At 37.1% G+C, this 14,455-nt stretch overlaps 1 protein-coding gene across 8 annotated transcripts; it reads left to right on the top strand.

The window, feature by feature from the left end:
* Positions 1-1,378: 1,378 nt before the first annotated feature.
* LOC104092142 (pentatricopeptide repeat-containing protein At5g65560-like) lies at positions 1,379-6,865 on the top strand. 8 transcript variants are annotated; one of them, XM_070199539.1, is made up of 5 exons: positions 1,379-4,385; positions 5,356-5,509; positions 5,698-5,932; positions 6,053-6,116; positions 6,716-6,865. In XM_070199539.1, exon 1 carries the CDS (start codon positions 1,457-1,459, stop codon positions 4,148-4,150), a length of 2,694 nt encoding a protein of 897 aa, XP_070055640.1. In that variant the 5' UTR covers positions 1,379-1,456; the 3' UTR covers positions 4,151-4,385; positions 5,356-5,509; positions 5,698-5,932; positions 6,053-6,116; positions 6,716-6,865. The 8 variants fall into 8 exon arrangements, with proteins under 8 accessions (XP_070055640.1, XP_070055637.1, XP_070055639.1 ...); XM_070199536.1 differs by having other exon boundaries at positions 5,698-5,920; positions 6,023-6,116; XM_070199538.1 differs by having other exon boundaries at positions 5,698-5,920.
* The last annotated feature ends 7,590 nt before the right edge of the window (positions 6,866-14,455 follow it).

Here is a 14,455-nt window from a genome sequence, read left to right on the forward strand (position 1 = left end):
GAAGATCTTCAGTCGGCTTCCATAAAGATATGAGCTTGTTCTTTAATATGTGGTATGCAACCTTCCTGCCAAAGACCTTTATTATTACCGAGTATTTCTATGGTGCATATAAACGTAATTTATCGATGGAAGTAATTAGTATAAAAATGTCCTCATCTATATTGTTTTGAATGATTTCGTCAGAGAGAGGCCAGTTTAAGTGATTGAATTTTGTTGATTACTGAGCGTTAGTGATAGGTATTTGTTGGATATCAAAGTTTGTAGGAAAGTTGCAGGTGTTGTAGTTGGGCTAGCATCATCTATTTGCATGGTACCTATGTCAGGTGGTTCATTAATGGAGTTTTGTATATCCGAGTGTTAAATAGGATCATTCATTGGTTGAAGTTGTGCAGTGTATGTAGTAAATTTGTGTTTGAGGTAGGTTGTTAGTGCTTTGAAAAAGTGCAATGAAATTTATGACTGGAAAAAGGTAGTGGCGTTAAGAGAGAGAAGTTCTCACATCTCTTTAACTTTTCTACCAAGGTTGGGTGTTGCAGTATTGAAGAAATAAGTAACTATTGAATAAAAAAGAAATAAAAAGTAGTGCTATATGAAAAACGGGAAAGAAAGAAAGAAAAAAAAGAGGAAAAAAATAAAGTACGAAAGTCAACGTGACCTGTCAAATGGATCGGGTCGACCCACAAATCGGCCCACATAACCCATTAAAATTGACCCTTTAATCGGCCCATGACCCACGAAACCCTAATTGGACCAACCCATTAATTTAAGGGGCATGGGTTGGGCTATAATATTTTGACCCACTGAACTGGACCGGACTCGAATCGGTAGCTGACCCACAGATAAACCTTCCCGGACTAGCTCACATATATATATTCAGACAAGTGATAAAAAATTGAATCCAAATATTGAAGAAAGAATATAGTACCAGAGACTATAAGACGTCTTGTCGAAATAGTCGAATTCCATATGTTTTAGACTATTAGTTATAAAAATAGTCGAATTTCATATGTTTATCAAGTTTTAATGTTAATAAAGTATAATTTTTCTTTCATTTTTATTCTAACTAGCTTCAAGGACATGTAGTAATTTCAAATTCGTAATTATGTATAAAGTTTGAAATTTTTATCATTTATTAGTTTTAACTTTTTTAATTAAATTGGATTCTGCCCATTAGGGTCCAGGTTAAGGGATTACGGGTTCGGGTCAAATCAACATGTTTTGACTAATGGGTCAAATCCACACCGGCAAAATTGAACCGGCCCGGCCCGGTTAAGGACGGGGCAAGAGTCAACAGATTCGGGTTCGGGTCGGCCCATTTTACAGCTCTATACTGTGTTCAGCTTCAGCAGTAACTGCGTTTCTCAGCTCCATTTTCATCCTCCATCTTCAACACTTAAAATATTTTTCTCTCTTTGTGCATGGAGTCGTCACAGCCGCCGTCCGATTCCCCAATACAATGATCCAATCAACGGCGTTGATTAATCCATTCCGTTCAGTTAACTCAATTCCTCTCTTCTTTATTAAATTCTTCCCATTTTCCATTTCATCTTCAACCTCAGAAGAATTTCCAGAATCTTCCATTAATCACCAACTCTTCTCCCTCCTTTCACATCCGAATTGGCAAAAACACCCTTCCCTCAAAACACTTATTCCTTCCCTATCCCCTTATTCCCTTTCTTCTTTCCTCTCACAAAACCCAAATCTAAATCCCCAAATTGCCCTCTCCTTTTTTAATTATCTCTCCTGTGTCCCTTCCTTCAAACTCAATGTTCAATCCTACGCGTCCCTTTTACGCATTTTGATTTCCAATAATCTCTTTCGGGTCGCCCAAAAAACCCGACTTAACATGCTTAAATCGTGCGAAACACGTGACGACGCTGTTTTTACGATGCGTTTGTTACTTGATATGAACAAATATGATGAGTTTAAGCTCAATGTGTGGGCTTATAACACGTTGTTGATGTGTTTATCGCGATTCGTTATGATTGAGGAAATGAAATGTGTGTTTGATGAAATGTTGAGTGATTTAATTAAGCCTGATATTTATACTTTTAATACTATGATTAATGCTTATTGTAAATTAGGTAATATTGTTGAGGCTGAATCTTATTTGAGTAAGATTTTGCAAGCTGGTTTGAGTCCCGATACACATACTTACACGTCGTTTGTATTGGGGCATTGTAGGAGAAAGGATGTAGATAGTGCTTACAAGGTGTTTGGGGAAATACCTAAGAAGGGTTGTCGAAGGAATGTGGTTTCGTACAATAATTTGATTCACGGGTTGTGTGAAGCGGGGAGGATGGATGAGGCGATGAGGTTGTTTGTCGAAATGGGAGATGAGGATGCTTGTTGTCCGAATGTGAGGACATACACGATTCTCATTGATGCGTTGTGTGGATTGGATAGGAGGGTGGAAGCGTTGCGATTGTTTGATGAGATGAAGGAGAAAGGATGCAAGCCGAATGTTCATACTTACACTGTGCTTGTTGATGGCTTGTGTAAAGACTTTAAGCTTGACGAAGCGAGAGTGTTAGTGAATGTGATGTCGGAAAATGGACTAGTTCCAAATGTGGTGACATACAATGCTTTGATTGATGGATACTGTAAGAAAGGTTTGGTTGATGTCGCATTAGATGTTTTTGACACAATGGAATCGAATAATTGTATCCCGAATGTCCGTACGTACAATGAATTGATTTCTGGCTTTTGTAGGATAAAGAAGGTGCATAAGGCAATGTCACTACTTTATAGGATGCTCGAACGCAAACTGTCTCCTACTGATGTCACTTTTAACTTGTTAGTTCATGGACAGTGTAAAGAGGGAGAAATAGGTAGTGCATTTAGGTTGCTTAGATTGATGGAAGAGAATGGTTTGGCTCCTGATGAGTGGACTTATGGTACTCTAGTTGATGGCTTGTGTGAAAGAGGCAGAGTTGAAGAAGCTCACACCATTTTTAGTTCTCTGAAAGAGAAGGGTATAAAGGTTAACGTTGCGATCTACACTGCTCTAATTGATGGATTTTGCAAAGCTGAAAGAGTTGATTTTGCCTTGACGCTGTTTAAGGAAATGATTGAGGAAGGTTGCTCCCCAAATGCATGCACTTATAATGTGTTGATTAACGGGTTGTGTAAACAAGGTAAGCAGCTGGAAGCAGACCAATTACTTGAAAGGATGCCAGAAAGTGGTGTTAAACCCACAATCGAATCCTATAGTATCCTGATCGAGCAGCTATTAAAGGAATCTGCCTTTAGCCATGCGTACAAGGTTTTTTATTTAATGGATTCCATGGGACACAAGCCCGATGTCTGCATTTACACTTCGTTTCTGGTTGCATATTACAATGAAGAGAAATTGAAAGAAGCAGAGGAAGTGATGGCTAAGATGGCAGAGGAGGAAGTTAGGCCAGATTTGATGGCCTATACAGTAATGATTGATGGCTATGGTCGTGCAGGATTACTGCATCGAGCCTTTGATGTGCTAAAATGTATGTTTCATGCTGGACATGAACCTTCTCATTACACCTATTCCATTTTGATCAAACATTTGTCCCAAGGAGGACTTGACATCAAAACAGAGGCCAGTTCCATTAATATTGCTGACGTGTGGAAAGTGGTGAAATACGAAACTTTGCTTGAACTCTTTGATAAAATGGGGGAATATGGCTGTCCTCCTAATACAAACACTTTTAATTCTGTTGCTACTGGCCTCTGTAGAGAAGGACGCCTTGAGGAAGCTTCGAGGTTACTTGATCATATGCAGAACTGCGGAATATCTCCTAGTGAAGATATGTATACCTCAATGGTAAATTGTTGTTGCAAGTTGAAACTTTTTGAGGATGCTGCAAGATATCTTGAAACTATGCTTACACAAGGTTTTTTACCATGCTTAGAGTCATACAAGCTCCTCGTGTGTGGGTTGTATGATGACGGAAACAATGAGAAAGCTAAGGCGACCTTCTTCTGGCTTCTTGATTGTGGGTACAATAATGACGAAGTAGCTTGGAAGCTTCTAATTGATGGCTTACTTAAGAGGGGTTTTGTAAATAGATGTTCAGAGTTGTTGGATATTATGGAGAAAAATCGTCTTCGGCTTAGTACCCAGACATATTCATTGCTGCTAGAGGGACTTGATAGAACAGACAACAAATAACGTATGAAGTTCCTACTTCTGTGATTCTGCTGCATATGTTTGTGCAGTCAAGGATGTCCACAACTAGATCTTCATTGACAATGGAGATCTTCATGTGCACCTTGATACCCTGTTGCTCGAATAAAGATCTCTCGTTCCATGCCTGTAGGCTATTCTGTTTAAGAGGAATTTGCCTCCTGAGAGATCACTTCGGAATCATCACTTGGTATATGCAGCTCCTTCTTACAAGTTACAGGCAAGTTATTTTGCTTTCTTAACTTTTTCTTGCATTCTTCCATCTATTATTCATCTTTCTCATGCTCTTGATGCGTTTTCAAGTAGAAGGCAGATAAATGGTGAGAAGATATGATGTCTCACTTTCTGGTGCTAATATATGTTTAATTGGATTCCCTTTCCAAATGTTGTGAAATTATTTATGTTTTTGTTATTTTGTTTAATGAAGCTCTTGCTAGTCCTTGAATTAATGAAATTTGGTGCTTAATTTATCAGTTGAAAGTCATCTCAAATTATTGGAATCATATGAATTTGATTCTTTTTAATCAAATTCATGTTGATGAGCACTAATTAGGAAGTATAATACATTAACTAAGAGCTTATGTTAAGTTTTAATTCCATGTTTTAGGAGTATAACTAACTGGTCTCAGAGCTTTTACAAACTTGCTGAAGGTTAAGTTGCTAATCTTAAGCTGCAAATCAGTTTTAGCTATGCAGTAAACAAAAGGTGACTAGATGACTTGAGCAGCAAAAAATTTACTGGAAGCCTTAATCAAGAATCTAGTAGAAGCATCGGGATGCATTTTGTGATGCCCATGATTATTAAGGACCTCTGTATATACTGCTCAGGAAGAAAATTTAACAGGAATAGAAGATTTCGACCACTATGCCAGTCAATGCTTTGTGAGTCTTGTGGAAAGAGAGAAATCAAACATGTTTTAAAGGAAAGCTGAATCTGTACATAATCTGAAATATAACTGTCTGAACCAACTAGCAATGTGGTACAACCTTAGGAATGTCAGTAAAGTAGATAACTGGCCTAACAACCTACAGGAATAGCTAGGGACTGATTCAGTCATCATTTTCTACTTACACAGTGTTATCTTAGATTCTTAGTGCTGCTTTTGCTATTCATAAGACTTTTGCCTACTTGAGAAAAAATTCTTGCTTTCTGAAGCTTCTTCACCAAGTTTTATTATTTTATCTTTCAGGCAAAGATTTCTACAATCCAATGGCCTGTTAGCAATGTAGCCGAATGCCCCATAAAAAACCGATAAGGTGAATGTGCAACTCACTGCTTCACCTTTGTTTGCATAAAATGGAAATGCTCTCCCGCAACAAAACATGCTGGAGTAGAAAGACAAGGTAATACTAAGTTTTTAAAATGTTCAATACATGTCTTCCCAGTATCAGATTAAGTGTATAGATACAAAAAGTAGTATGTTAGAAGATGTCAAATTTCCTAGCTTGATGGTTCTTAAAATTTGAAACTGTTCTGTTTCTGAAAAAATTTAAGGAGTTTACATTCTTTAATTCTCACTTTGAATATACAGGACTATCAAACTGCTAAATTAGTTCATTTAAATGAACTCGTGGATGTTGCAGAAGATTGAGGACAGAAACGATTAGATGTCTTGTTTATGAAGCTCATGGTTATCTATGCAGTTTTAAGTTCTCTCTCTGAATTTGATGTGCATTTGTATTGTGCCGGGGGGGCTGGAGGTCGGCCACAAAGTAATTGCTGTGCCAGCTTTAGAGGATTGTCACTGCATAAAGGTACAGAATATGGTAAACACTTTCCTCCCCAGCTGTTGATTCTATACTAAACATGTAGGCAAAACTGTAAATGCACTTAAACACGCTGTATTTCATCTGCAGGTCTACAACTTAAAACTTTTTTGCTTGCAGACTTGTTTTATATTGTCCGCATACGGGGAGAGCACATTTCAGCTGTCTCCAAACACTGTGCCACGTAAGTACTATTGAGATTCTAAGGTGAATTACATTACTGTTTGTTAGACCAGGATGATTAAGAAGACACTTTGATTCCCATCATTTTCTGGAATGCTTAGTTTTAGTTGTAATATCGAAACCAATTTGGAAGAAACTATAGAGAAAATAACTCTCTCACCAATCCATTTAAATTATAAAAGAGATGCAAAATTCTTTGATTCTTGTACAATCCCTCTTCACATCTCTTTCCCCCCTGATTCCTATAGGATAGTTGTCATTGGATTCTTGATTTGTCAGTTAAGTCCAAGATACAAATTAGCTCTCCTGTTGTAACACCTACACCTATTAGCGAGTTCAGGTTTTGCTGAATGTATCGTGACGTGAGATAAGAAAGTTGTGTAAAGAATTATTTGCCGAAATGCTAGAAGAATAGTTGAAGAAGTGGTGACATGAAAGCTGCGCTTGATGCTCTCTTTCCACTGCACTAAGTGATCTTTTCCTTTCTTTGGTGACTACTATGGAAAAAGATGATGACGACTATTTGCAAGTCTGATCATTTTTTTCAAAATCGTTACAATACATCGATTGTGTTTATATGTTTTCTGATCGGTTGGTCAGGAAATTTATCATTATGGCATTGCAACATACCATCTCCAAAAACCAAACTACGATTACAACCAATATATAGAGGGCAACAAAGAACGAAGTCCTTTCGAATGAAAGTAGAGCTAAAGCAAAAGAGTGTATTGATCAGTCTATAATGCAAAAGGAAGTCCTTGGTGGGAGGGAGCCGAGAGTCTATCGGAAACAGTATCTTTACCCCAGGGTAGGGGTAAGGTTTGCGTACATACTACTCTCCCCATACCCCACCAGTGGGATTATACTGGGTTGTTGTAAGTTTAGACATGATCTTAAGATCATTAGGTACTAAATTTTATAGGATTGGGTAGGATGTATATGATTTTTTCATCCTTAATCAGAGCTTTCAGTCCTGGAAATGAAAAATCAATTTTGATAGAGAACGTTTTTCCCTTAAATAGGTTTTATGCGAATCTGGATTAATCGGGCTCCAAAATGAATAACGAACACCGAGCGAAAAACAAAAAATTCCGAAAGGACGACTATAGGTTTTGAACCTTGCATTCCAAATAATGGCGAATGTAAAGAACATCCATCTTTTCATGTTTCCAAGGTTAGCGTTCGGTCACATGATTCCATACCTATAACCTTTTTTTTTCTGGCCATACCTAGAACTGGCCAAGCTATTACATTATTTTTTGCCAATAGATCTTGGTTCTTTAACTTACGTCATATAAGAGTAATAAAGTAAGTACGGATAAGTAAAGAACACAAGTATTAACATGAAAAATTACTTGGTTCAAATGGTCCAAAAACTACGACCTATCTAGTAGTAGGATTTATTAAGAAAATTTATAATCTTATACTAGCTACTGTTGTTGTTTATTTACCCGGTTAAACTCGCAATACTATAGGTCAACTGTTCATGATAATAAAAAGTATTGCCATCTCAACGGTTAACTCGCAAATTTACGGGTCTGTCTTGGTAGAAAGAAAAAGAAAAAGGGATTTTTTACCTAGGTATATTATATTAAAAACTTATTTATCTATGTTCTCTATGTTTTGCAGTTTTTAATAAGTATCTAGGTTTTTCTTACAAATTATATACATTTCTTCTTAAAAGGCTTTCACCCCATTATTAGTGCCTTCAATTAAGGGATTCAATTACATCATTTCCTTTTTTTCCCTCTCTTCTCTTTTTTCGTACATCAAAATCCCTTAATTTACGCCCAGAATCTCCATTTTTTCTCTTCCCACCATTTCTGACAGCTTTATATTATTAAAAAAATATTCATAAATTGTATGATAACTGTATTCATAATTGTATTTGAATTGTATCAGATACATCAATGCCTAAAACATAAATGTATCATAATTGTATCTAACTTGTATCTAGTACATTAATACCCAAAATAATACCTTATACAATACTAATAAATTAATATACAATTATCATATTTGTGATACAAAATGTAAAATTCGTCACGAACTCACAACTGCTCGTAACAATGTACAATGAATATATAATTATCATACATTTGTATTACAATTCCTGGAATAATTATGATACATATACAATTATAATACAATCGCGGTACATTTCTGAAAAGTTGTGATACAATTATGATCTCCATCTTCTTCAAGTTTCAATCACAACTCTACACTAAAAATTTAATACAATCGTATTATAATTGTATTAGTATTGTATCGAGCATTGTTTTGGGTATTGATGTATCATATACAAGTCGAATACAATAAAGATTTTAGAAAGAAAGAAAAAAAGATTTAAAATTTACCTGCAACTTGATTCTAGAGCAATATTCTGAATTTCGTTTGCATTGTATCAATAAGAAATAGAGATTTTGGGTGATTAGTAAAAAAGAGAGAAATTAAATTTTAAAAGATTTGGAAGAGGAAATAAATCTGCAATTTGGGAGGTCGGGGGTAACAGTGGGTAAGCGAGATTTTGGGTAAGCAAGATTTTGGATAACAGTGGATAAGCGAAATTTCTTACCGTAGGTAAGAATAATTTTGGGTAATTATTAAAAAAGAGAGAAGATGTTTTGTAATCCTTTGGAAAAGGAAAGAATCTTAAATATAAGGGAGATTATTGGAAATGGGGGTTGGTGTCAGATAACTAATAGACTAGATTTAACGGATCTTGAATTTCTTCTTTTTTATGGTTTTGTATATAACTAGTAAATATAGATATACAAAGTAATTAATAAGGAACCTAAATAAATGTGGCAAATAGGGTTTTATTATAGTATAGATAGATAAAAATCCCAAAGAAAAACATGTGAAATATATTCTCTATTTTTCCTTATTTGGTTGCATTAAATATTTAGAAAATTATTTTCTTAGAGAATATTTTACTAAAGTTAGAGGAAAGTGACTTCTGTATGGTAAAATATTTATGGGACATCCTATTTGCTCGTCCCAATTAAACATGTACCTATTTTTTCTAAGAAATTTAAGTAGAACCTTATTTAGTACAATAACAACAACATACCCAGTATTATCTCACATCGTGTGTACGCAGACCTTATCCCTACCTTGTGAAGGTAGAGACTGTTTTCAATAGACCTTCGGCTCAGGATAGAACCTTATTTAGTGAGTACTTCAAATTCTTCTATCCCTACCATGTGAGTTGAGCTATAGCTTAATGTCTAGAGAATCATTAGTGGCCCTTTCTAATATTGATTAGTGAAGCATCGATACTACATCGTAATATTGAGCTGCACCGATGCTCATTAGGGAGAGGGATGACTTGCATAGAAAGTCAGTCGAGAGAAAATATCTAGAAGGAAACTACCTGAAACCAGTCGCGAGTTTTGCCGTTAAACTATATTAAAATACCACGGTCCATCTCCAAAGCCAAAACTGAGCAACCAAACATTGTCCATGAACTCTAGATGTCGATTCTGAAGTTTACACTTGCAATAGAAGAACTTCATATCCTGATTCTGAAGTTGCACTTTGAAGTGATAAGAACTTCGTATCCGGATTCTAAAGTTGTACTTTGAAATGGTCCGAACATCAGATCTGATTCTGAAATTGCACTTTGAGACGATTAAAACTTGCGCTTTGAAACTATGGAAGAAATTCAGATCGGATACGAAACAATAGAAGAACTTCAGATTCGATTCTGAACCCTGAATATGTAACTTCAGATGCTAAGTCTAAACAGATGACATGCGAATTCTAAAGTGCGTTTCAAAGTGGAGAAATTTGCAAAAAGAAAAAATTAACTTCAAATATAGCTTAAATAGTGACCCCAAAATCGAGTATTTGTGCACTTCTCCTTGCGTATGGGTACAAACAAGGCGCACTAGCTAAACACTTGGATCTCACTGGCCCATCTCTCTACACGTGTTATAAGTAGGGGTGTCAATGGTTCGGTTCATTCGGTTATTTTATAAAATTTGTATCATACCAATTTTTTGACTATTCTATTATGTATAACCAAAATTAGACTTTCTGAAACTGTCTCAATCATGTCGGTTTATCTTCGGTATCAGTACGGTTCGGTTAATTTTTGGTTATTTTTTTTAATATCATGTAAGACTTACTAGTAGAAATAGAATGCAATTAACTATGTACTTTTATAGAACTTAACAAAAACTCTCTAGACATTTTTACAGTTTAAAGGGTGATGAATTAAGAAAATATGAAAAATGGCCAGAGTATAGATCCATCAACTATTCTATAGCAGTGTGCAGACATATAAATTTTATTAAAATTAAATCCATAAAATAATTTGGATTATATTTTAAAATTCAAGGTATATTGGTCCAAATAAATATTATGGGCTAATATAATTGAATTACTTATATAAGTCCAATATATATAAATTAAATAAATAAGTCTTAATCCATTGGGCTAAAGTGATGAGCCCACTTCATTACGCCCAAGATGTCATATTCCTAGAGGCCCAATTCGATGCCACGTGTCATATGACGTGGTACACCAAGGCAAGCGGAAGAGCCAATAGGATCATGCCATGTGTCAAAATGACAAGGCATGTCAAGTCACATTAAAAGGCCAATAAAATCGCGCCACATGTGCAAGTGACATGTTCTGGCCAATCAAATACGGCCATGTCACACTTTAATTTGATTGGTCGAAAAGAGTTTGTTCTTATCATAACTCTTCACCCCCACAACCATAAATAAGGGTCTTCATAACTCAGAAAAGACACCAAAAGTTATAACAGGAAGCAAGAAAGAGCTCGTGGATCAAACACTGCAAATTCCTCCACAAGTTCAAGTTCAAGCAATCAAGTTCAAGATGAAGAACGAAGAACAAATCAAGATTCAAGGAGTACGAGTTCAAATCAAAGTTTGTGCTAGTTGAATTCAAGATCACCATTTGTGGCAACAACTATATATTCAAGATCAAGATCAAAGGCCCTTGGATTTATTTATTATTGGAAAGAAGAATCAGAGGATTCCTAGAGATTGTACACTCAAATTATTTGAAATCAAATACTACTATTGTTGCAATATTTTTCGGTCTCGATTTTACTTTTTTGTCGCAAATTTATTGTCTACAAATTATGGCACGCCTAGTGGGACAATCTCTACCTTTCATCTCAACTTTTCAAATCACCAAAGTTCAAGAACATTGAAATGGCTTCAAAAAAACTCTTGCTCTGCTTGACCTTTTCGGATCCAAGAACTCGGCTGTGAAGAAAGATGATGATGCTTTAAGTGATGGATCCTCCCCACTTACACAGCGTAGCGTGAGCCATTCGAGAATCAATCTGTATGACAATCCATGCTACTCCTCATCATCTACAACAATCATGCAACCTATGGTGACAAACACTTAATCGGTGGAAGAACAGTTGGCGAACTTGACGGAAGCAATCGCTGGCTTGACCAAATGCATGCAAAATCAAGAAGCTAGAATTGACAAGCTAACAGACATGGTGGGAATCTTGATGGAAGAAGAATCCACCCATGCACCTGGCAGGCTCCCAAAAGTTCCAGAGATTGATTCTCCCCCGATACGAGTAGCATCCACTAAGGCTATCCATGTCTCATATGAAGGGATGATTCCCATCGATCAACTGAATGAGTTCATTGAAGGAACTATTAAGAATAAATATGAAGTTGCTTCCAAGTCCTCCCTTACATACGCAAAGCCGTACACTACAAGGATCGATATGTTGAAGATGCCTGCTGGCTATCAACCTCCAAAGTTTCAACAGTTTGATGGTAAAGGCAATCCAAAGTAACATGCGGCGCACTTCGTTGAGACGTGCAACAATGCTGGGACTTATGGAGATTACCTTGTCAAACAGTTTGTCCGCTTTCTAAAAGTAAATGCTTTTGATTGGTATACAAACTTTGAGGCGGGATCTATTGATAGTTGGGATCAACTAGAGCAAGAGTTCCTCAATCGTTTTTATAGCACAAGGCGCATTGTGAGCATGGTGGAACTCACAAATACTCGTCAACGAAAGGGTGAACTAGTTATCGACTTTATCAATCGTTGGAGGAACGCAAGCCTCAATTGTAAAGATAGGCTTAATGAAGCTTCTGGCATAGAGATGTGCATCCAAGGCATGCATTGGGGATTGCGCTATATCTTGCAAGGTATAAAGCCTAGCACATTTGAAGAACTTGCAACTCGTGCCCATGACATGGAATTGAGCATGGCCTCCGCTGGAAATGAAAGGCTACCCATCTATGAACCTCGCAAAGGGAACGACAAGCAAGAAGTCAGAAAATAGAGCAAGTTTGTACCAAGCTCTGAAAACAAAGAAGCTATGAATGTCAACACATCACCTGTGAAGTTCACGACGAAGGTGAGCAAAAGGCAGAGTATGAAATCCACTTCGTTTCAAGATAAGCCAAGTGGAAAGTTAACTCTAAAAGAAATGCAAGAGAAAGAGTACCCATTTCTGGATTCTGATGTGCCAGCCATTTTCGAAGAACTCCTCGAGTTAAATCTCATTGAGCTTCCGTAGATGAAGCGGCCAAATGAAGCTGGGAAAACTGATGACCCAAATTACTGCAAATATCATCGACTTGTGAGCAACACTCTGGAGAAGTGTTTTGTCTTCAACGACAAAGTTATGGACTTGGCTCGTTAAAATAAGATCATGCTTGAAGATGAGAAAGCAAGCACAAACCAAGTCTCTATCACATTTGGCTCATTTAGTCCAGACGAATTATGTAGTTTTAAAGAAAGTAAAGATGAAGAATTAATAGACAACAACAAAGTTGAAGACGATCAACCTGAGGATGACGAAGGTTGGATGTTGGTGACTCGTCGTAGGCACCACAGAAGGAGCCCACGAAAAGAATCAGTAGAACAACCAACAAGGAAAATGATGGTAAAAAGACCAAAGAGATGGAATCCAGTTAAGCAAATAAATAAAGCAAAATTGGAGGTGCACCACCCTCAAAAGCCACGACATCTAGTGACCTTGGAGGAGTTTTTACCAAGTTGGTTCTGCACAAAGATTTCCAATGGGGGTATTGATGCCTCTTGTTTCCATGCTTACGAAGGGGAAGAAAAGAGTGATGACCTACCGTTGGCACCATCTTCGGAAAAGCTCATCGAGTCCACTCCTCAAGAAGTTAATGCTTGTGAGAAAAAAATCACGTTCACAAATGACGATCTTCTTGTAGGTGACACTCTTCATAACCGTCCATTATACCTGGTTGGCTATATGTGTGATGAAAGGGTAAATCGAATTTTGGTTGATGGAGGATCCTCAGTGAACATTTTGCCAATTCGCACTGTGAAAGAACTTGTTATTCCCATGAACGAACTCTCAGAAAGTCGTGTGATGATTCAAGGATTCAACCAAGGGGGGCAAAGAGCCATATGTGCGATCAGGTTGGGAATCACCATTGAAGATATGCAATCAAGTGCATGGCTGCATGTGATCGATGCAAAGACTTCACACAACGTCTTCCTCGGAAGGCCTTGGATACATGAGAGTAAAGTGGTTCCATCTACTTACCATCAATGTTTGAAGTACTATGAGGGTGAAGTCGAGAAGAAGATAGTTGCTGATGATGAGCCATTCACCGAGGCTGAGTCACACTTCGCCGATGAAAAGATTTACTTGAAGAACCGCATTGTGAAGGAGCTAAAAGCTGATAATGGCATGAAAAGCAAGAATGACGAGCCCATAACTAAAAGAGCTGAGGTGATTGCTGGTAGAGCCAAAGGCATTACTGATGAGGTACAACCCAATGCGAATAAATATCATCGAGTGGATATTGCATCTTATGGCAAGAAAGTAAGTCATGCACTCCAATATGTCCCTATAAGAAAGAAAGAAAGATGAAGGTGAATCATCTAATCTCCAAACTAACATGCTAAAGGAGTTAACTCTTTCGGTAAAATGAATTGAGGCAGTAAAGTTGTCCTCAAAGCCACTTGCAGGGTTTGTAGCCCAAAATCATTTATAGAATATGGCACTCCCTACAAAGCGAACAAATGACGGTTTGATCCTAATGCTTACATGCTATTTGCAAAAGCTGGATACAATCCCAATGAGCCGTCAAAGTTAGGGAAGCTCCCATCAGAAGATGCGATGAGGCAACCACATGAAGGTTTGGGATACAAGCAACCGTCACCAGTGCACATCTCCATAAGAAGGGCGAGCAATAATTATATCACTGTAGAAGACGAATCTGCCGCTTCTAACAGGCCTTCTGTCTTTGATCGACTTGGAAAATCAACTGTGAGAACTTCTGTATTTGAGAGATTGGGTCCATTAAAGAAGGGGAATAAGTTCCAGAGAAATTATCG

Source organism: Nicotiana tomentosiformis, chromosome 4 (assembly GCF_000390325.3).
Source record: "Nicotiana tomentosiformis chromosome 4, ASM39032v3, whole genome shotgun sequence".
NCBI classification, from domain to species: domain Eukaryota; kingdom Viridiplantae; phylum Streptophyta; class Magnoliopsida; order Solanales; family Solanaceae; genus Nicotiana; species Nicotiana tomentosiformis.